Here is a 24,107-nt window from a genome sequence, read left to right as displayed (position 1 = left end):
ATAGGAGCTTTTCTTAAAGAACTTTTTCCTATTAAAATTTTTTTCAAAGGGAAGATAGTAACATTCAAAACATTTTGTTAGAATTGTGAGGAACTAGACTTTTAAAAATCACAGTATTGCAAACTTCAAGCATATGGTGTTACTTCATTAAATAAAAAACATTTGAATTCCGAGAGGTGAAACCCAATTTTATTCTTTTTTTAATTTGGCAGTTCTTCTGGGTGGTGTTCTTCTAAAGTTAAAAGTGAACGGAGTGATAGAAAAAGTCAGGATGTTCAACTTACTCTCATGAATGCCCAACACAATCTAAGTCATAACAGGGAGTATAATTCAAATTGTTAAAATGGGGTATTGAATTAATTCCATGATAGATTGCATCATCTTATCTGATAATAATTAGTAGTTATACTTTCAGAATGATTCTTTTCTTTTTTTAATGGAGGTGCTTAGTATTGAGCCCAGGACCTTGTGCATGCTAAGCATGCACTGTACTGCTAAGCTATACAATCCCCTACCTGAATGATTCTAAATTAACAGGCATGAGATTTCTATGCAGAGGGTCATCATGAATACTACACCTGTTTTGCAGTTAGGTATGCAGAGGGAGAGAGAGAGAAGTTACTCCTCAGCCTCCTTTGCCAACTCCCTTGCTTCCCCCCCCACCCCTTATTGGTAGCGTGCCCCAGGGTTTTGTCCTTGGACTTCTCTTCAATGTAGTCATTCCCTTGGTGATTTCATGTGCTTCCATGGCTTTAAAAGCCATCTATATGTTGACAGCTCCCAAAGTTATCTGTAGTTCATTCCTTTCCAGACTTGTATATTCAGTTATCTACTTGATCTATCCAGTTCACTGTCCATTAAGCATTGTCAGCATAACAAATCCAAAACTGAGCTCCTGATCTCTCCACTGCCCCCATCTATTCTGTGTACAGCTTTTCCCATCTCAGTTGGTAGCACATCCCACTCTCCAGTCATCTTTGCCTTTTCTCTGTCATACCACGTATCCAGTCCATCAGAAAAACATAATGGCTAGTTCTGCCCTCGGCGTATGTCCAGAATCTGACACTCCTCACTACTTCACCATGGCACTTTGGTCCAGCCACCATTATCTTTCATGCGGATTTCTGCAGCTATCTGACATCTCCCAGCCCCTACTCCCCTCTGATGTCTTCTCAACAGAGCAGCCAGATGAATCTTAAAATGTAAGTCACATGCTATCATTCATCTGCTCAGAGTCCTGTGATGTCTCCCCCTTTCTCCCAGAATGAAAGCCAAAATCCTTACAATGGTTACAAGGCTCTGTGTGATCCAGCTTTTTATATACCATAAAATTCACTTAGTACATTTGTCTGTCTTCCCCTGCTGGAATTTAAGCTCCATGATTGTACAGTGAATTTAATTGTAAATTCATTGTGTTCCAAGTGCCTAGAGCAGTGCCTAGTATAGGGTATGCGCTAGAATATTTGTTGAATGAGTAAACTGTGTGGCTTATCTTTGAATGTTATATCTGGGATTAAAATTTTGAGATCCACCTTTAATTCTTATTTGTGTTCTGAGATTATGTTGCTTATAGATTCTAAGTTTACCTTTTGAAAAAAATCTAAACTTGTGCATTTTGTTATGCAAATTAGAATTAGAGGCATATTAAAGGTTTGATATCATGGGAAATTATCCATCTTCAGAATAGGGCTTTGAAAAGCAAAAATTGAAGAAGATAGGGCAAATATATTTTCCTCCTTTGCTGTTGCAAGAGCCCTGCTTGCTTCCAGGGTCATGTATATTGCAGTTAAGGGACTGCATTGCGTAGGTGTGGCACCTGGCTTCAATGCAGATAGCCCCACTGATGATCTGTGGGTGTTTCATTCTTTTATTTTTGCTAGAATAAACCTGAATTATTAGCATCCTGAGGATGTGTCTCAGTCTTTGGCCTCCATGTGACATTTGACACTGAGAACCACTCCCTTCTTGAAATTCTCTTCCCTGGCTTTACTAGAACCTTTCTTCTGCCCTCATCTTGCCTTTCTGCTCACACTGATCACTCTTTCTTACTTACCTTTTTGGGTGTAGCTTGTTCCCCTTAAAAGTTTCTGCTGGCCAAAATTCTGTCCCTTTCTACCTGTACACACTCCTCGGGATGTTGTTCATTCATAACTTTCCCACCTGTACACTAATGAATACCAAGTTTTCTTCTGCATGGTTGGTCTGCTTTTCTGACTCCTGGCTGTTTCCTAGTCAGTAGGCATCTAAAATTCCAGATGCCCTAAATGAAACTCATCTTTTCTGCACAGTTGTTCCCTCTAACCTTCTTTATTAGGGGATAGCCCCATCTGGTACCTAGGTTGGAACTCTTGTATTCTCTCCTTTGAGTCTTGGGTGCTTTGATTTTTGTGTGGTCTTTTTGTCTTGCTTTATGCTTTCTTACATATAATGCTGTTTGAAAGAAATTATTTTTTTTTTAAATCTCAGCTATCATGAACACTTTTCTCAAAAGACTGCCATTTCTTGGAGTGGAAGGAAGCAAAACAAAACAAAACATGTTTAAACCACATTTTATAAAATGTAAGGCTTTTAGAAGATTGTTTGCAGGATTTGGAATTTCTCAAACTTCAAATTTGTCAATCAGCAGTTTCGGAAAAAAAACTGTGTTCTGCTGTTGTATTAATTGTTATTGTATAATATATTTAGGAAGTAGCTCTTCTATTGAACTAATTATTATTAGAGTCTCAGGAGATAAAAATCCATAAAGTTAATCCTTCAAAATTCTGAATCTCTTAACAGCTCTTCCTGCTGCTGATGCTTTCTGTGACTACCATGTGGGCCGTTGGGTACATACTGGACTTCAATTCAGATTCTTGGCTTTTGAAAGGATCTCTTCTAGTAACATTGTTTTTTCTGACATCTTTGTTTCCAAGGTGTGTATATTAGTCTTTGTAAGACTGATTATCACATTTCCAATCTGAGTGCTTATTTCTATTATTAATTGGCTGGAATCAGATATTTTTATTAAACTATGAATGCTACTTATCACATAGAAATATCCTCAGGGTGAGAGGGAAGGGCTTTGGTGGCATATGATTTGACTGGAAGCAAATTGGTCAATCCAGTAATTCAAATGAATTGACAATTGGTGGAAAATAAATATCCTACCTAGCTCACCTTTTAAATTGTTAGTTTTGGTGAACAATGGGGAGATTTTTGTAACTATTTGGCATTTTGAGGTATTTTTGCTCATTTTTCAGAAATTTTGTTGTTTCCTTTTCTAAACCTAAATTCATTTTGAGCTGGTTATTTTTACTCTTAGTGTTTTTTAGTTGAAACAACTTAATTAAATCATAAGAAGTTATAAAATAGTAACTATGGTATGGTTCTAGTTTTGGACACTATTCATGCAAGATTATATATAGTCACTGGTTAAGAGTTAGAGTGCCTGGGTTCAAGTCAAGCTTTACCACACAGCCGTCTGACCTTGAACAAGTTGCTTTACCTCTCTGTGCCTCAGTTTCTTCATCTTCATAAAATGAGGATGATAATTGTGACAGTGCCTGCTTCATGATTTATATGCATACCGTGGTAGACCCCTGGCTGACACACAGTGTTCAATAATCGCATCACACCCCAATCTCTTCTTCACGCCTCCCTTTCCCAGAAGAGTGGTATCCAGTTCCTCACGGGAATAATGGATGTCACCCTCGGATTGCTGTCCTCCTCTTTTCTACCCTTCTCCTTACCTCCCACACCCAGCGCATTACCAAGGCCTTCCTGCTCCACCTCAGTTGGTCTGTGATCTCCGTCTCTTCAGCCAGACCAACCTCCTAACTGGTCTCCTGACTCCAGCTCTTGTCCCCCTACAGGTCGTCCTCACCTAGCAATCAGTGTGGTCTTTTCAAAAAGCAAACCGGTTTCTGTCTTTTCTCCCTATGTCAAGCCCTCCAGTGGCTTTTCCTTGTTCTCAGAATGCAACCCGCACTCCTTGCCTGTGAGGTATTATGTGATTCATTCCCTTCCTTCTGACATCTCTTCCCTTCACTGCCCTTGAGCTTCTTTCTCTTTCTAGAACACATCAAGCTCATGCCCACCCGGAGCCCTGGTTCTTGCTTGTGCCTGTGTGAAGTGTTCTGATACCACATTGTTGCCCAGCGGGAGACGTCACTCAGGACTCAGTTCCAATGTCCCTGACTGGCTCTTCCGGGTCACTCCATTGTGTTTTCTTCATGACTCTTAGTCACCGTTTCCTACAATGTGAGACCCAAACAAGCAGGACACTTGTCTCTCCTGTTGAACATTTTCAGTCACTGAGTGAAAGAGAATGCAACGACAATGATGCCTAGAAAAGACTAAAAGGAAATGGAGTGTTGCTCACTTCAGGGTCGATTATAGTATTCCTATGTCCTTCTTTTGCTTACCAGCATTTTGTAGAAGCATGAGCTGCTTTTGTCATAACAGAAGACAAAGCATTAGAGGAATTTTACTCCTTGGTCACTCAAGAACAGGACAGAAGACTGGAAGTGAATTAGAATTAAAATGTTAAATAAAAGCTCAAATTTCTGAAAAATAGCAAAATGCCTAAAATTGCCTCCTATTCAGAAAACTTAGAGATACTCATTTGTTTTCCACTAACTGAATTGACTTGTTCTTCAAATAAATTAGAAGCTGAATTACAATCATCACTTTTTCTTTTTCTTGCAGAGAGAAAGCAAAGACTAGCAATATCTACTCACCTAAGATAGGGGCATTTGAGATTTTGTTTGTTTTAATAGAAACCCACGTTATTACAAACTTATATGGAAACTTTGGTTTGTGAGTTGCACAAGGCTTAGCATACAGGCACAATTCAAATGAGAGACAGATTCATATGGTAGCTTTATCCATACTGCTTTCCTCTCTCCCACTTTGTAGAGTCCCAGTTTCACGGAGGTGAGCAGCTGTAAACTGCCACTATTACTAGGCTCCACAGGAGGTTGCTTATCGATCCAGGCTGCTATGAGACACCCATCAGAGGTAGACAGGCCATAGTAGCAGGCTCTTACCAACCAGGTAGTTTACTGCACCACTTAACTAGGTCAAACACATTTTGCTGCACAATCTCAGACAGGCCATGCTGTGGAGGTCACGTGGGCTCCATGTGGCCTATCCTGGTGGCATGTTGGGTGCCTGAGGTTCGAGGTCTTTAGTTTTTCTCAAATACTATTTCACCATAATTGTGCTTATGGTCTTGATAGCTTTTTAAAAACCCTGTCATATCCATCATCAACCATTGTTTTTTTCTGGTATAAATTTTAAAGTAGATCCAGGCAAACTATATTCATGCATAGATTTGCTATATTAAGTATTTAATGTGAAAGGCAGATTTTTTTTTTTCTTTTTAAACTATGGCGTTAAACATTTGAGTAAGTTATATGTGGGCTTCCAAGTTGCTTGTGACCCAAGTGAGATGGTTGGTGTTTGATGACTGTGTCACTGTTAGGCTTTATGTATCTTTTTATATTGAGTGTCTGCTTCTCAAGCTGATTATGGGATGAAAGTGCTCAAGGTTGTGTGCATCAGTATATTTCAAAAATATCCTTCTAGCCTCTAGAACAAAGCTTGTTAAATGTGAAGGTGAATCTCCCAAGTATTTAAACTTTTACATTTTGGAGTATTTGAAAATACGATATGCTCCCCAAAAAGAAATACAAGTATGATGTTTCAATAGAAATAAAAGATTCATTGAAAATATACAGTTGTTGGGAATGAAATAATGTATGAGTTATAAGAACTAGAACATTCACTATGACACCATTGGAGCTTCAAAAAAAGAGCTAGAGCATTCACTTGAGAGTCGTGGTGCTTCGGTTTTCTCACAAGGAAAGTGGGGTGATGATGGTGTTCACTCTGTTACCACATGGAAAGTGGCACGTAGCACTCAGTAAGTGAATGCTGTTATGTGAGGGCATCATTATTATTACTATTATTATTTAAGGGGATTTAGAACTAAAATTAATATGATTCGTACTTGTTTTCACTAATACCTATGTTTCTCCTTTTTTCTTTTAGGTTCTTGGTCAGCTATAAGAGCCTTGTGTACTTACCGACAGTCTTTCTGCTAAGTTCCATTTTTTGGATATTTGTGACTTGGCTTATCTTATTCTTTCCTGATATCCTTCAAGCTTAAATTTAAATGCATATCTCACTTTGCTTTTAAAAATTAGTGATGCCATTGTTAGAAATTTAGATATTAGAAGAAATCCAGGGAATGTAAGTCAGATTTATATTCATTTAATGATTCTGGTTGAAGATGTTTAATGTTGAGAATCTACTCAATTCTGAAAATGATCTCAGAGTACACTATGGAAACAGCAGGTGTCTAGTATTTATTACTCATAGGAAAGAAAAATATAATGAGTTGTTTTACTTAGATACATAGAAACTTGTTGTAGTGCCTTGATTTTCTTTTTCAGGTCAGACGGTTCTTTTAACTTGGTCAGCAGTTATAGTTGGTTCATAAATCTTCTGGGTAAGATGACTCATGTGGGAGGAATATTGGAGGAAATGTGTCCTCCTTAGCAACGGTCAGTGCAGCGTTGTTATCCAAGGCAGTGATTGTCAATGCACAGTAAAAATAGATCTGCATTGCCACCCAAAACATATGTGAAACAAGTTTCAGAAAATAATAATCCTAATGTGTGCTTTACTCTGATATTTTGTTACTTTATCCTATTCTGTTTCCTTTTTTAAAAATGCTGGTCATAGCCCACTTAATTCTTTCATGACCTATTAATTAATGGATGGCAGCCCATGGTTTTAAAAAAACAATTTAAGGAATTGGCTTATTCCTGAGAAGGAGGGTCCCCAGGCCAAGTCTAGCTTAGGAGTGTATTGTATTTTTAGGATTGGCCAAGCCCAGTTACCTAGAAGTGAGGATAGGGGTTACTTCTTGGTTTATAGCTATTTGTAGCTCCCATTAGGAAGGAGGAATTTTCTCCAATTTTCGAGATTCTTGCCTCTTTCAGGGCTCCTTTCTCCCCTTCCAGGGACCCTAGGAAGCTATTAGAGCCTTGCTTTCCTTACGGGTAGGAGAAGAAGGGACGTGGTAGATATGTACCTTAAAGCATATTCCTTTAATTCTGTGTTATTTCTCTTTCTGATATGGCACATTTGAAAATAAAGAATACTGTTTAGGAGAGAGATGCATACACTCAATTCAAGCATATTTTTTCATAGGAATAAATGTAAAGGGAGAGAGGCATGTGGTTCTCAGAGTGCATACATACATCTACTATCACAATAGCATGCTTTTACTTTGATGATGCTTTTTAATTCTGAGCATTATCTCTAATATTTTTTAGACATTTTCTAGTCTAAATGTCTAAATGAATGGCATAACTTGACATGGAGGTCCCTTGACTTTTTTCAAAAGATTTTTATTAATTTAACCTTTGTCTTGTTATTATTGACTTGAGGGCAGCTTTTTAAGCACTAGCCTTGCTACCACCACTTATTAAAGGCTGGGATGATATCATTATGTGATATAAAAATACTCGATCACTTGTAGAAATGCCGAGGTTGGTAAATTCTAGGGTAATTAACATAATAGAGGGCTAGGTGATATTTTTATTTGCCAACTCATGTGCAATGGAGTAAGTATGGTTTTAAAATTGTATTTCTTGATGAATTTTTAATATTTGGGCAACTCACATTATTTCTGAATTTGCACAAAATGAGGTAGTTTTTGCATTGAATTATTTCAGATTTGCAGCATCAATATTAACAAAAATGTAGCTCCACTGTAGTTGCAAAACTTCAATTACAGAGATATTCAGTTAGTATTCAAGTTAGTATTCAGTTGAGGTTACTGCTGTTCACTATTTGTGAAGATGCCATTACATCAGAAGAGCTGATTTGATTTCCATAGCTAGACAGCATCTTCAGATGTTGGAGTCGACAGGAGGGGTATTTTACTCTTATGAAACAGCATAAAGCCATGTGATCCAAGTACTCACATGAGTCTGCTGCTGGTGAGAGCATGTTGGTCAGTAGGTGGCACCATCAGATCAGTGTTTTTCAAGCTGAATGTTCAATTCTGTTTGAACTGCTGTGGGTGTGCACTGAGGTCCTGCCCTGGAATGACCCATCCTGAGCATGTGTACTAATCTTGTCCCATGCTGCCAGGTCTGGGTTGCATGAGGCTTCCATCCCCGCAGCCACCTTGCGCATCATGAGAAGAGGGTCTGGGGCACTGTGTCCCTAGAGTATGGTCTTTGGAATCAGACAGAATGAATTGGAGCTTTGGCTTCTTTTCTTACAAGTTATATACCACTGGGCAAAAAACTTCACTGAGTCTCAGTTTTTCTGTAAATTGGGGTTCACAGTAGCAAGTTCACAGGATGGCTGCAAGGATTACTATGCTGTGATGTCTGTGAAGTGCTGACCATAGTCCCCATTGCATAATTGGCATTCTGTAAATAATTCCTATTGTTTTATTATTGTTACTAATTACTCATATGAATAAAATCTGTGGGGAAGGCTACATGTTGGAATTAATTTTACGAGCAGCTCTAGTTTAGCTCTTCAGTTTCTTCTGGTGCTTTTTGTACGTTCAGCAATAATGTGTTTGGTTTTTATGAGGTGGGTTTGAGAGAGACAGGACCTTACTGATGAGTTTGGAAGTAAGATTAAGAATCAGGAAAGAGATGGTGAACCACTGAATATTACATTTTTTATTCCAGCTATAACTGGTTTAAGTTTAAGAAGGATGCATACATGTGAAGTCTTACATACTGGGTTTCAGAGAATCAGGGTGTAGAAACACACACTGTGGTGAGAATGACATAGCTTTGGGTCAAGTGAAGAAGAGCCGGAGGGGCTTTGACTACAAGTTCAGTGTGGGTAGTGCTGCAGCTTTCAAGGAAGCTAATGTGTCCACTGATAGATAAGGAGCATTTGAGTGTCCAAGCAAAAAAAAAAAAAATTGCTCTGTTTCAAATTCTGTTCTTTTAAAAGAGACAATGGCAAGTGTGAGCAGGAACAGAGAAACGTACCCAGAAAACCGTGTTGTATGAGAAATGCTGCTGCTGCTTACCATGGAGGTGTGAGCTCTGCCTTCTGATTTCTAGTGTTTGGAAGCCTGTCATTTGGAAGCCAGTACATTGTACAGAATGAGCACTCAATTTATTGGACAGAAGAGGAATCAGCTTCTGTAGGGTATATCTATAAGACAGCCATAATGTACACCTACAGTGTAGAAAAAGGAGCTAAAGAAGGAAAACCAGTTAGTCCAAGATACCAAAAGGCAGATTTTAGATCCACGTCAAGAAATTTTTTAACTTCAGAAGGGTCACAAGCTAACAGGGGAGGCTGAGGTGTCCACAATAACTATAACCAGGCTAAGTGCCGTAGAATAACCATTCTTAGGTGCAGGGAAGGGAGAGAATCCTTTTCTGTAGGGAATCAGGAAAGACCTAAAGGGGAGGGAGGGTATAAGTCAGGCCTTGAAGGCAGTTAGGACTTGGACATCCTGAAAGTGTGGTTTTAGGAGTAAATGAGGGGAAGTCAGGAGCACTTGAGGGCAATGAACCACACAAAGCAAGGGCACGAAAGCAAGGAATGTCTGGATTTTCTGTGAAGGAATGTAGTACAATGCAGCTTACTTGAAAGGTGAGAGTCCATGGATTCTCCTGGGATTTGTTTTGAAGGTTATTCAGAACAGGAGCCCTAAATTCAGTCCACTCAATGTGAGATTATCATATGATTCAACTGAATATATTTTTGACACTGTGTCATGTGTGTTGATCAGAATTTTATGGGAATTAAAATTTCAATTTCACATAACTTTTTCAGAGCCTATCTCTTTCTTAAACCCCTGCAGGCCCACCTGCAGATAAACTGATAAGCTAAACCAACAAGATTTGTTCCTGTCTCCCTGAACCAGATGTGATTGTGCTAGTTTTTGTGGATTAGAGGAGTGCTTTTCAAACTATAATGTGCATGGGTCCGTGGACCACACTTTGAATAGCAAGGGTTTAGAGTGTATTTTATGGCCACCTTTTCCACTGTGAAGTTTGGCACAAGACATCTTAGCAAAACCTTGGAAGGCAGATACAGTTCCTGTGTCAATAATGACTTAAACTGGGCAAGGAGAACTGTTTACTCGTGGTGTATTGGTCTATTATTGCGCATCCATATATCTTCCCCTGGAACAAAATTTTACTTCCTATACAAAGAATTTGTACCACTTCAGAAACCCTTCAAAGTGGGTAATGTTTACCCTTGAATCATTTTATCTTAATTTGTTCATAATATCTGCCTTTCCAGATGATATTTGATCTGTAATCACTTTGCAAGGAGAGCATTTTCTTTTGTTTCTAGATTAACTCAACCTAATACAATTACGAGGATTAAGTTATACTATAAACTTTACAGTAGGAAAGTTTTGCAAGCGTTTATCTAATATATAGGGAAATATTTTTAGTTGGAATCTCTGAATTAAATGGTTTGGGTTTTTTTTTAATGATTTTGGTGAAATGATCGAAAAATATTGTTTTAGATACTCACAGGAAAGCCACAGTTACACCATTAGAAATTAACTTATTTGGATCTGGAAGGTTTTTCAGTTTTTAGGAGGTTCTTCATATATTGCAACTATTCCTATCAACATTTTATGAGTTTCAACTAATGAGAAGAGATTAATTATTAGCCAACTATGAGCCAATTCCTATAGGATTAGAACATAGGATAGGGCCAGCTTTGAGGGTAGGGTTGTGTGTACATAAGGGAAGGTGAGGCTAGAATGTAGGGAAAGAGATTCTTAGGCACCAGTGATAAAATTTGCTTACATCATAATTATGCTATTTTTACTGGAAGTCTGATATGTTCCTTAACTTGGCTTTAACATCTAGGTGGCACCCCTGTCTATTTTGTTTTCATTTTCAGCATAACAGCTTTCCTCTACTTTTTCTACAAGACTTGGGCCACTGATCCAGGCTTCACTAAGGCTTCTGAAGAAGAAAAGAAAATGGTGAGTTTTTTTTGTAATATTACTGACTTTTTTTTAAAATAGGAGGGCATGTAAACTACAGAAGGTCACAGCCATGTTGGTTTTTGCCAGGGCTGCATCTCCAGTGCCTGGCACCTAATAGATGTGACATGAATGTTGATTAAATCAGCAAAATGAGATTTCTCCGCTGTCATGCTTATTTATATGAAAGTTTAAAAAATATTTTTATTTTCTATTACAGTAATATCCTACCAAGGCTTTTTCAGATACAATTTCCATCAGTAGATATAAGCTCCTACTTCTTTGTAATAATACTTACATAATGATTTTTTAGCTTAAGTTCCCCCATCAAACACATGGAGGGTATCTAGGCAGGGGCTAAGGGGAGTCCTTCTCCTTACTGGCTAAAGAGATGCCCCTTCTTTTCCTCGGACGTGAGGAAGACGTCAGATGATACGGTGTGTCTTCCATTGCTCGTGAACATTTAGAATTTGGGGAGGCTCTGTTGTCTTCTTTGTTACTTAAAGCTAATGTTACTGAAAGGCTGTGCCTTTGGTGCTTATAACCGTTAGTTCTGATGTATACAGGTGTTTTTTGTTTCCTCTTTATGAGTGTATATGTGTGTATTTATTTTTCTCTAGCAGATTAGGGCTGGGAGATTGTTGCCATTCATGGCGGGAAGTAGGGGTGTAGTTTCTGTACATTCTAATTTATTGGCTATGGTTGAAAATGCAACCTTGAAAAGTCACATATTTCAAGCACAGAATTATAAGATGGCAAGCCTTCCTAATTGCTTTTCTAGCTACCTCAGTTTGGAGAGAGCTGTGAGAATGGTATATAACCAGGCATCATCCATTCCCCAGTAAAACGTAAGCATTAAGTTCACACTTGATGTCTTTCAGAATATCATCACTCTCGCAGAGACCGGCTCTCTGGACTTTAGAACATTTTGTACATCATGTCTTGTGAGTGAGTCTTTTCTTTATAATTTGTTTTTCCCATAGTAAAAGCAGATTCTTGGTTACATCGCGTATGTAAGCATTTGTCAAATCTTCATGGTATCTTTATACACCTTTCTTTTTACCAGGTGTAAAATTTGTTTGTTTAATTTTTGCATTACTGTCAACAATTTTCTGCCTTGAATATATGGGAGAATGATGTTTATAATCTCTTGAAATTGCCTGTGGTTAATGTCTTTGTTTTATTTGCTTTGTCCTGCCATGAAGCATATATTAGAACTAACTTGGAGTTGGAGGTTCATGAGGACCCTAGAAACCACTTATTGAAACCTTTAATTTAGCAACTGAGGATTCATAGCCTAAAGGGAAGAAATAACTTTCCCCAGATTATTGGCAGAGCCAGAAATGTAACTTGGGTTCCCTTTTCCTTGGTGCAGTTCTCATTCTGCTCTGAGGTGCTGCCTCATTTCCCTCAGTCAGTGTCAGTAGGCTCTGGAATTCAGATCCACTTTAGTGTTGGTCTCATTAAAAGATACATGTGAAAGAAAACAGTAATAAGGCATTCCAGAGCCTCTATGTGAACTGATGCTCTATTTAGGATTATTTGTGCCAGTGCCTTTACGATTTAGGAATAAGATTTTGCTTGTGATTTGTTACCACTTTGAGACTCTGATTTTTGCTTGGATTTCTCTTAATTACCCCCTTAGATCAGGAAGCCGTTAAGGTCACTCCATTGCCATGTGTGTAACTCCTGTGTGGCTCGATACGATCAACACTGCCTGTGGACTGGACGGTGCATTGGTGAGAGAGTCAAGTTTTCATTGGCCATTTTGAAGTTTAGCTATATTTAGTTATGGGTGTGACTCAGAAAAAGTGGAAAGACATTTTAAGGGGTCCATTCTGTAGCTCTTCCTTGCCAGAGAATTATCTCTGTTGTTTTACACTTTGGGAAAACTGACTGTTGATGTTGATAATAATAATTAATGTCATTTGTTTAGTATTTTAGCATTTATAAAGCACCTTCACATATAATATCCTGTTTGATCATCAGAGGTTGGTATTCTCTCCATTTTAGAGTTGTAAATATATAAAACGTCAGATTATTTGCTTGAGGTCACTTTAGTAGCATCAGTCTTCCAAATAGCAAGTTCTTTCTGTATTTTGTGTCTTGTCCCTCATTCACCTTCTCTAATTGCCTCCAAGGCTCAGGTAGGAGCTAGAATCAGAGACAGCAGAGCTGGGGATTGCCTTCTGCCCAGGGAATATTCTTTGTCCTGATCTGCAGCCCTGGGTTTGCTCTGACCCGTCACAGTAAAGCTGGGGCTTTATTATGAGGAACTTCAGAGGAACTATGTCATGGGTCTTCAGGAGAGAATGTGCTTTTATAATCCCGATGAACAAAAGGTTTCATCAGCTCAGACAGGTTTCCTCAGTGCATTCTGATGTTCTCTACTGTTCCTAGAGGACAGGTGAAGAGATCATTCCTGGGCCCCCAGGCTTCATGGACCCCATCCCACCGTAAAGATGAGATGATTGGTGTCATAACAGGCAGCCTTGAATGGCAGTGGAGAAACAATAGTATGAGACCACACACTTCTCTTACACTGCATTTACATGGTGTCTTCACATGCATCATCCGCTTTGGTTGCCACAGGCCTGTGAAGTAGAAGGGATTTTGTCCCCCTGTGACAAATAAGAACACTGAATCAGAGAAATTGACATACCTGTAGTCACACAGCTTGTCATTCGTAAATCTGGGTCTCCTGAGTCCAGTTGCTTCTTCTGCTGGGCTTTGCTACCTCGGGAGAAAGTGGGAACATGATGGTAGCTGAGGAGCTTTTGTGTCATTAGCATCAAAGTGCTGTCATCTCCGGCATCAAGAGTGTGGCACATACCACAGGGGGCATGGCTCACCCCTTCTTTGCTTCCGTAGACCTTTCCCAGGCTGCAGGTTGCCCCTCTTTGCTGTGTCCAGTCTCCTGCAACATATCTGTTTAGTGCTGCCCCTCAGATTCATTTTGTCTGTTCCTGAGACCAAGTCAATCCTTGATGTCCAGAAGTTTTACTTACATAAACTTGTTACATGGAAGGAAGGAAGAGACAGTGTATGATTTGCCCAAAATCCTGCCCACTCCCCTCCCTCCAGCACTGTATAGGCCATCCTAGAGCCATATGTGCTTAGTAAACTTTGTTCTGTCCAGAAGAAGTGTCTTCTTTTAGGAAGTTGGTGAATAACTAGTAGTTTAGTTAACATGGACAGCTGAGCATGACATATCAGAGCTGTCTGGCTTTGGTTTAGTTGTGTTTAAAAGCAAAGCATTGGTTTATTTCTTTTTTACTTTGGTGGAGATTTTTGACAGGGAAGTGGTTAATAAGGTCTTAATCTGGAAAATTGTTGTAAGAAAGTATTAAATATGTTGTTTTTCTTTTTGATATAGGTTTTGGCAACCATCACTATTACATATTCTTCCTATTTTTCCTTTCCGTTGTGTGTGACTGGATTATATATGAATCTTTCATCTGTAAGTATACATTTTTCTTATAGCAAGTTTATGCACCCACACTCACACATACTTTTTCTTGTAAACCCTTATATGTCACGTATTGGCTGGGTGACTATAAACCATGCCTAATAAAAATGAAATGGATGCCTGTAAGACTTTCTCAGCATTGGAAAGCTGCAGGAAATGCTAGAAGAGGTTAGTTGTCAGTACTTCAGAAGAGATTGTACTCTAAAGTGACCTTGATAAATTTGAGAATTGGTCAAAAATAGAGATTTGTTTAAGGTAAGTGCAGATTTATCCCCCATTTTACTTTGGAATGAGTAAAAATCAGTTGCTCAAGTATAAAGCAATGGAAGTGATAAGTAAATAAAATAGGGGTAAAAAATGGTAGTAGAGAGGTTGAGGGAGGAGGGAGGTGGTCACAGTAATTAAGGAACAAAACTCAGAAAGCTCGTGCCATTTAACAAATATCAAGTCACAGCTCAAGACCTGATGGGAAAACTAGAACAATTATTCAAAGGTTGGAAATAGTAACTTGGAAGAAAACATTAGATACTTATTCTGTATCCCTGAGAAAGGAAACTGACTGCTCAGTAGCAGTGTGAAAGGGCGCTGAGGAATCTCATGTACGAAGTGACACTGAGCTATTCCAAGGTGATCGACTAAGAACAGGGTTTAAATTGAAGCAGGAAGGATTTTGGTTAGCTCTGAAGAATTGCATGACTTTGCTTTTCAAACCTTGGACTAGGTTACCTAACTGGAAAAACTTACACTGCTCGTAGTTTATTTTGACTTTATTTAACTGCTCATTATTTATGTATTAAAGTTTTAGAAGAATTGTATTCTAGAGGCAGAGGCTTCACTACTAATCCGTTTCCATCCACCCTCCTGTTATGCTCAAGTCTTAAATTTTGCCAGTAGAACACTAATCTGTTGCTTGAACTAAAATCTGGAATGATTCAGAAAGACGTCAAAAGTTTTTTAGTACATTTTTTCTTTTCCCTTTAGCATCCCAAACCCTACTGCTCCTTAAACACCCATCTCCGCCCAGCCCCTCACCCACCGACTTTTCTCTAGTTTAAATTTTGTTTAGTTTTTGGAAGATAATTCCTCTGGTGCTGTCCCCTAACCTCCCAGTTACCCTCCCCAGAAAAATCCAGTATTACAAGTTTTGTTTAGGGTTTCATTTTTAGAGATTGTTAATTAATATTTAGGAAATGGTCTATTTTTAGCCCTTCCAAAGACATGGAGAGGGCCTCAGTTACCTTGTCAGCCCCTTTCCCACCAGATACCTTAGGTGTCTCCAATCACTAGGGAAAGCTTTTGTAGCTCAGTGCAAATGCCACTATCTCCAGTGGACCTGAGTCAGAAGGTTGTGATCCCTGATCTCAGTTCTTGTCAAAGGCCATCAGTGTTCCTGAGCATTGGAATTTTAAAACCTCTTAGGTTATGTCCTGTAGTAAGAAATAAAAGATTTTTTGACAATGCTTTTTTCTGTTGAAAGAGCTGCCCTTTTAAGGCCAGACAATAAAGCATATTCCTGGAAAACCCTTTTAAGCTGGCTCAGGGACCCACTTGTCCCTTGGACTTGATCTTCAGGGAGAGGAGCCAGATTTTACACCACTCTTGTCTCTCCCCATTCTCTCTCTTCGCTAAAAATAGTCACCTTTGTTTGTTGTCTATGTCCAGCATAAGACTGTATTGATAAGGACAGAAGTAATTTTCCATCACATTCATTCTTTCCAAGTTGCATACATTTGTTCTTCCCTCCTCTTTGCCTTTATTCTCTGACTCTCAACCAATTTTTACATTATGTTTTGTTTCTTAGAAACAGTCCCGCTGTACATTCACTTACAACTGTATAGACTAGCTGAACATATTTTGTTACTTTTATCCCATTATATTCTGACAGTATTTCTTTACACTGAATGAGGACATCATGTCATTTATCATTATTTCACAGATAGGAAAAAGGAACTTTTGCCCCATTTTCCTAAAGAGAGGCTGTGCTGTCATACCACCTTCTTTGTTTATCATGAATGCTCCTGGTGCTAGAATGGTGCTGTACACCCGCCTCCCTGTGTGATACAGTTCCAGCTACTCTGGCTCCGTGCAGCCTCCATCCATTTTCCTCTTTTGTGAGGTCTGTTTTCAGGATAGGCAGTAAGTAACTCAAAGTGTCAGCATCCTGCAAGTTACAGGGAGAAAGATTTTTGGATCATTGTTAGAAAAAACATGGTAACTTTCAGAGCTATTTACCAAGATGAAAATGACCTGGAGCGATATCATTAGCCAATGACTACCTGATAAGAATGTATTATTAATACATATTAAGTGTTATATTGCATAAGAGAGTATATGTGGCCATTTGCAGCCCTATCTTTGATAAATCTGAAATCAGTCCTATGAAAATTTCAGTTTCAGAGTCATGCTGTGTTATCAAAAAAATTCTCAGAAAGGAGCAGTAGAAATCCATAAGCTGAAAGTAGATATTCTTTCCCCCTCAGCAGCTGTTTTCTCTGCCTGCTGTTGGAAATTATATTCTTTTTTTGTCATATCAGGTACATGGAATGCATCTTTCTTTGCTGTCCTAGTGAGAAGCTCTAAAGAGAGTGTAACTTCCCTTAACTTTTTTTTACCTTAATTGTTACTCTATGATGATTGCCCTTAGATTGCTTCTGGTATATATTCATGAGAAATGGTTGATGAGACTCAAAAAGTTAAAAAAAAAAAAAGATTTTTAGGGCTTAAATGGACAGACAATTGGTAGTAAAGTTATAGACTCATTTTCTTCCTGTCCCAAGAGCTCTTAAGTGCTACTTTGGGAAAGTGTCTAAAACTACTTACCAAATTATCAGAGACGTTTATTAAACCTCAAGGTGCAAATCTATGCAATTCTGATTTCAAGAATAATTTGTCCTTTATGAATGGCCATGATACCTATTTAAATTCATTGATTTTACTTAACCTTGAAAACTTGTCCCCTTATTTCTGCTGCTTCCTACCTGTATTCTCCTTACTGCTGCTCTTGGCTGCATGAGTTATGGGGTCAGTATCATGAAGGCCATAGTGAAGGCCTCACTGTTGATTGGTATATAAGTAGATATTCCTGGGGAGAAACTGAGCTGAGACCATATGAATCGTGTTCTCTATCTTTTTCTTAGGGGTGTCTTGTCTCATGAGTTCCCTCACCTGGCTTTTTTCCCGCTGTGGGATTAATTACGATACCAATGCAGATGTACACTCAATAACTGTAAATGTTGTTAGGTCGTGTTCCAATGGTATCTAGGTGCTAATAGGATATGTTGTGCCCACAGCAATGGCCTGTTGATCTGAACCCTTGATAAAGGTTTATATTCAGTTCTGTAATTGACCCGTAAGTTGCCGTAACATGGATAAGATAATTTTCTAGGACAAATATTTATTAAATAAATAATCACTCTCAGTTACCAAGTTCTTGAACAATTAACTTATGGCAAGTGCATTTTATGCTGAATATGCTGATTTTAGTGATGGTTTTATGGGCGTTTTTTGCTTTTATTACTTCATTGCCAACTACCAGCACGATATTATCATAGCCTTAACAGATGCCTTTTTTTGTTTAAATCTTTGTTGAGCTAGCATTTGAAAGATAAAATCTTAAAGTTGAGTTCTGACCTATGCCATCATGTCTTACTTTCTCTATTTCCTAAATAGAACTGCAGTGGTTTTAATCTTTGTGAAGAATGATCACTGGTTTGCTGCCTTTTTAAATAATGGGTTCCTTTTTTGTGAATTCACAGATTGGTCAAATCATTGTGCTACAACATTCAAAGAAGATGGACTGTGGACCTACCTCAATCAGATTGTGGCTTGTTCCCCTTGGGTCTTATATATCTTCATGTTGGCAAGTTTCCATTTCTCATGGTCAACATTTTTATTAATAAATCAGCTCTTTCAGGTATTTATTTCTTTTGTTCCAATGCCTTTGAGTAAAATTTCTAATAACCCAGAGTGAGGTAGAAAGACTTGAATTTCAGATCAGAAGACTTAGATTCAGATTCCACCTTTGTCACTTTGTGGGTCTAGGCATGTCATTTGACTCCTGAATTGCAGTTTCCTTGTCTATAAAATGGGGATAGTAATGCCTATCTACTCTCACAGGATGGTTTAAAGTTTAGAATAATAAGTTGTTGGTGTAGGAGTTATCTAATCTAACCACCTTATTTCATAGATAGAGGTACAGAGAGGTGAATTGAGTTGCTCAGGGTCACCCAGTGAATGGCAAAAATGAGAGCTGGAAACTTAGGTCTTCTGACAGTCCATTCAAGGGCTTTTTCCATCATACAATAAAGTTATATGGTGTGTGAAAGCATGGTATAAACTGTAAACAATTGTGCAAATGTGAGATGATTATGTTCCCTCACTTTTTCCAGCCCTGTTTGTTATCCTTATTATTATGCAGTACATAAGTAGATAGAAGTGGGGAAGGAAGGAAAGATACATCACTAACCAATGGACATGGTAATTACACTTGCAGAGAAGGTCATGACCATTAGAAAGTTCACACTCCAGGCGGTAGCCTCCACCTTCAGTTTTCTCTGAAGCTTCTATCCCTTCCCTGCTGCCTGCCTGCCTGCCTTTATGAGCATAACCTAATTCTCATTGTTGCTATGGCCTGCCTTCATAGAATGGACAGCCATGATCAGTATGAGCCAATTACCGCCAGACCTCTGATAATTAGAACATTACTCGACAAAAGCACAATGTATTCCATTTTCATGGGCAAGTAACCAATTCTGCAATAATAATACAAAAATAAAGTAAGAAAAAGGAAAAAATTTCTAAGGAAAGGAATTAATTAATAATACTGACTGAACTGCGGTTTCTAAATATTCATCCTTATCTCCTATTCGATATCTACAGACTCAGACAGTAAGAATGGATGTTAGTATCAGTCATTAATAATATTAATTATGATCATCTATAATATCTAATGTTTATACATGCTTTACATATTCCAAATCACCTTCCCATCTATTGCTTCACAAACGCTTGAGATTCAGACTGTGCCAAAATAGTGTTTCCATTTTATGGATGAGAAAACTATGCCTAAGAGATACTGAGTTCTTGTTTATGGTCATAAGGCTCAGTAGGAGGTGGAGTTAGAAGTAGAATCTAAGATTTGAGACATCAATTCTAATTCTTTTTCTTCTTTCCTGGACTCTTAGAACAAGTTATTTGAGACTAAAATATCCTTAATTTTTAGTATATATGTCTATACTCTCTAAGGCAGAAAAGTGGACTCAAAGTTTTGGAGAGTTTCTAAATATAAGAATTGAAAGTAAAGTCAAATAAAATCCAGTTATTTGAAGACTTTTATTTCCTGAGTGTGTAGATGAGTCACTTTGACTGTAGACTGCTGACAAGGACCCTGGGTTTTATTCTCACACTGACTGAGGTGTCTGTCCCAGTTCTGCCGGTTTCTAAGCTGTGCAGCCTTGGACCAGTTAGTATCTCTATCAGCCTCTGCACTGAATATTTTAAATACATTATCTCAGATCCGTAGACAATCTGATGAGGATGCCTGGATAATCTCTGATTTGCATATAAGGAACCTGATGTTTGGTTGTTTTGAGAATTAGATGAGATATCTCAGTGAATAATATGGGTTCTAATCATTTGGGAGTTGTTTAAGTTACCTTAAGTATTACCCTACCACAAATTTATGGATTTAAATGTTCTTCACTTCAGATTAACTCTTTTATTTGGTGCTTTTCAAAGACACACTAAGAAACATACACAGGTTAAGATAATTACGCTAATACTGATGTTATATTGTTTCATTCATCTGAAAGTTGAATACTGAATGTGTTGAGAATCTAAATATGACCATAAGCCATGGCTGAAGCAATCATTTCATGACTCTAAGTCAATGCACTGTGCTTTCTTGAAGGTTAGTAATAATCAGACAATCAAAAAAAAAAATGCCCAGTGACTAAGATACACATAGGGTAGTCTAGTTTAGAGCTGCTGAATCCTTGCCCTCACCATGATCCTTGGTTGGAAGGCTGGGTGATGTCGTCTTTGAGGGAGAACTGAATGTTTGCCAGTGTCCTGTGGTGCACTGCTAAGAGTGATGGAGCCTCAACATAGTGGTATTTTTCATGTAGCTTCCAATCTTCTTTTTCAGATTGCTTTTCTGGGCCTGACCTCCCATGAGAAGACCAGCCTGCTGAAGCAGAGCAGGCATATGAAACAGACGCTGTCCCTCAGGAGGACGCCATACAAGTAAGTGAGACCTACTCTGCCCTCTGGGTCTGTGGAAGGTGCTGGCCTAGCCGTGGGTTTCCCAACCTAAGGTCACCACCTATGACTATGCTGCCGTCCTCTAACTGGCCATCTGGTAGAGTTGAACCTCTTCTTTCTTGGACGCCTCAGTGACAGGAGATGAGTGATAAGGTCATGAGCCCCAAGGTGGTAAGAATTTGGGATTTAGTCTCCTGGACTCAGCACAAACAGTAAGTGACTTTGAAGTTTTGCCAGAGTGGGGAATCTCTTCACTCAAGCCACATGGTCACAAGACTGCATATTGCTGGCATGAAGTCAGTGTGAGATAACGAAGCACGTGGCTGAGAGAGCCGGCCACAGAACTCTCTGTAGAAAGCGTTCTGTTATGAGCTTTGCCAGGATTTTCAGCCTGGCTTTCTACTACAAGTAATTCTTACAGCTCTGTGTTTAAATGTGCCCACCAATGTCAGGGAAAAGCTAGTTTTTCAGGTTTGGGATGTGTTCTCCCCAGAGCATTGGTTGTATAAATCCTGTCCTCAGTTGAAAATGAGGGTATTTGTAGGAAGGCCATCATCTTATGCTACAAACGATCAGGCTTTGAAGCTTATCTCCCTGTCATATTTATCGGGATCCAGAGGCCAGGAGTGCTGCAGAGGTGACCTGGAGTCCTCTAGGGATTTGAAGGCTCACCGCATATCTCACGAGCAGTCTATTTTAAAGCACACTCATGGTGCAAGATGAAACTGTTAGGCTGTTGGACAAGGGAATCAGAGCCTGGAATATGACTATGATGTGTTTAGAGGAGAGAAACTGACTTAATTGGGAAGAGACAGCCAAAGTGCTGAAGAGTAGAGAGTAATGTTAAGCTTGTGACATTGTTTCAAACTGGCAGTCATCATGAAGTCCCTTTCTCAGTGATTTAACCAGAAAAATATTTACTCCACCGAAGTATGGACGTCTTTGTGATAGAGGTGGAATTTTAAGCTGAGCCTTGAGAGATGTGGTGCGGGGCATGATGAGGAAGGAGGGAAGGGCATTCCAAGCCCTAGAGAAGAGTCTGAATAAAGGGCTAGCGGTGAGAGAGCTGGGGCATGTAGGGAAGTTGCTGAGTAACGGCAATATTACTGGAGGAACTAAAGGTAAAGCCTTGGAGCCACTTTGAATCTAGCTTCTAAATTCTGCTCAAGCCAAAGACTGGTCTTACTTGTCTTCCCGTAAGTTATTTTCACCTACTGGCTAGCACTTGCGCTGGGCCCTGTCAATCCCCAAGGTGCCTCCCTGCCTCCACCCCATCAATTTCATGTGGTCCGCCTTCTTCCTAGGAAGCTGCCTTCTGAGCAGCCTTGGTACTTTCCTGCCCACTCAATAAACAGCGGCAGCGGCGCAATCATCTGTCCACACAGCTGTGTTCTGATGTGTTTCAGGCGTGGGATTAGGCACTTGAAAGATGGGGCATATGCATAAAAATAAATATTCATTGTAGATGGAATAGATGATAGTATTCAGGAATTCAGTGGAGGAAAAAATGATGGTGAAGACATGTAGTCAGGAAGGCTCCAGAGGGGGAGTGGGCCCATACCTGGGCCTTGAGAACTGGTTGGACTTAAAGGAAGAGTAGGGGTGTGTGGGTTCCAGGGTAGAAGACTAGCCCCACTGGTTGTGATCGTGGGAAAAATAAAGCCAGGGTAGCTGTAACAAAAGGTCTATATAGATGAGTTCAAAGAGCCAACACCTGAGGAGTCCTGAGGCTTTATTGTGTAGGGCTGTTAATACAAAGGTAAGGAATTTGAATTTGAGCTTCTGGACAGAGGAATGTTTTTAAAGGAGTTTGATTGGGAGATGAGGGGCTATGAATATACAGGTTTTTGGAGGACCTGACTCCTTCAGTATATAAGATGAAGAAATTGAGCTAGAGACATTTAGAGGGTTTCTTAGAAAATTTAGAAGAATCCTGTCTTGTTGATACCAGTTTTTCTGGCCTGTCTAGCCTTTGAGATACTCAAAGTCTGAATTGGAGCAGTGAGAATGGAAAGAAAGAAGCTTAATGATGGCAGTGACTGTTCTAGTGAGTGGGGACCCAAAATGGACTTAAGTCACTGGACAGAAGCCAGGGAATCTCAAAATAGAGATTTAGGTCCAGAAATGGAACTCAGCTTCAGTCTTAAGGGCCATGAATTCAAGGAAATGTCTGATTTGCCTATTCCTGCAGGATCTTCAAAGGATGTACATTGTAAATTCTCAGTGAATGATTATGGTTTGAATGAATGTTTGTCAAATGTTAATAGGAAACGTAGTAAGACGTGTTCTCTTCCTTTCTTGGCAGCCTTGGGTTCACACAGAACCTTGCAGATTTCTTTCGGTGTGGCTGCTTTGGCTTGGTCAAACCCTGTGCAGTAGACTGGACGTCACAGTACACCATGGTCTTTCACCCAGCTAAGGAGAAAGTTCTTCGCTCAGTATGAAGAAGACAGCCCAAAACTCTCACTCTGATTTGTTTGTGTTTGTGTTGATGTGTCTGTGGTCTGCAAGTGAAGATTAAGAATTCACCTAAGCCCAAAGGAAAACACAGGTGGTTTTTAAAGCCATTTGGTAAAAACAGAAGTTCTTGAGAAAGACATTACACTTTTTCAGATTTAGCAAGATGGACTGTTCCTAAACAATCTTCTTGGCAGACATCTAAAAATAAACATTTTTCACAAGAAAACGCAAGTTCCCCCTTTTTTTGGAGATAGTATTCACCAATTATGGAGAAAATATGGTTATTTTCAGATACTTTATTGGCTGTTTCAAAATAGTACTATTCTTTAAACTTGTAATTTTTGATAAATTATTTGTCTTTGTTTTATCTATAAATATGTAAAAAATATTTAAATAGATGTACCTGTTTTGCTTTCACACTTAATAAAAAAAATTTTTTTTTGTAGTTGAGACTAAGTTTCTGATACTTGACACTTCTAGAGTTTTAAAATGAGGAAAGGTGTATATAGGACATAAACATTCCCAGTTCCAGGAATGAGTTGAGATCACCATTAACACCAACAGCAAGATTTAATTTTCTTTTCCATCTTGCTTAGAAAATTGAACATAGGAAGTCTTAAAGATTAATTAGTATTTGTACTTAGTACCCTCAAAATATTACACTGGTGTGATTGTAATTGCTAATTTCCCTTGTTCTGGAGGAAATGCTAATTCCACTTGAACTTTTTCATGTGTGTGTGTGTGTGTGTGTGTGTGTATCATGTATATGTAATACATATATATGCCCCTGGACATGACGCCTTCCTGCTGAAAACCCTCCCTTAGGTTCCCATTGCTCTTGGGGTAAAAGCTACAGGCCCTGAAGGACAGAGCCTTGTTTTGTTTACCATCTTACTTTGGACCACTCGTCGTACTCTAACCACC

The 24,107-nt window shown here is 38.9% G+C and overlaps 1 protein-coding gene across 3 annotated transcripts in view; it reads left to right on the top strand.

The window, feature by feature from the left end:
* The window catches only part of ZDHHC13 (zDHHC palmitoyltransferase 13), a 48,256-nt gene extending 24,628 nt beyond the window's left edge, over window positions 1-23,628 (top strand). For all 3 annotated transcript variants that reach the window (XM_074372252.1, XM_074372253.1, XM_074372254.1), the window contains 9 exons: window positions 2,779-2,912; window positions 6,034-6,136; window positions 10,871-10,993; window positions 11,875-11,937; window positions 12,639-12,732; window positions 14,370-14,453; window positions 18,218-18,375; window positions 20,608-20,705; window positions 23,029-23,628. In XM_074372252.1, the coding sequence (XP_074228353.1) occupies window positions 2,779-2,912; window positions 6,034-6,136; window positions 10,871-10,993; window positions 11,875-11,937; window positions 12,639-12,732; window positions 14,370-14,453; window positions 18,218-18,375; window positions 20,608-20,705; window positions 23,029-23,167 (996 nt within the window). In that variant the 3' untranslated portion in view covers window positions 23,168-23,628. The remainder of the gene's footprint in view (window positions 1-2,778; window positions 2,913-6,033; window positions 6,137-10,870; window positions 10,994-11,874; window positions 11,938-12,638; window positions 12,733-14,369; window positions 14,454-18,217; window positions 18,376-20,607; window positions 20,706-23,028) is intronic.
* Window positions 23,629-24,107: the final 479 nt, after the last annotated feature.

The sequence above is a fragment of the Camelus bactrianus genome, chromosome 10 (genome assembly GCF_048773025.1).
Source record: "Camelus bactrianus isolate YW-2024 breed Bactrian camel chromosome 10, ASM4877302v1, whole genome shotgun sequence".
NCBI lineage: Eukaryota > Metazoa > Chordata > Mammalia > Artiodactyla > Camelidae > Camelus > Camelus bactrianus.
Note: the sequence above shows the minus strand (reverse complement) of the source record. Positions and strands in the feature narration are given on the sequence as shown.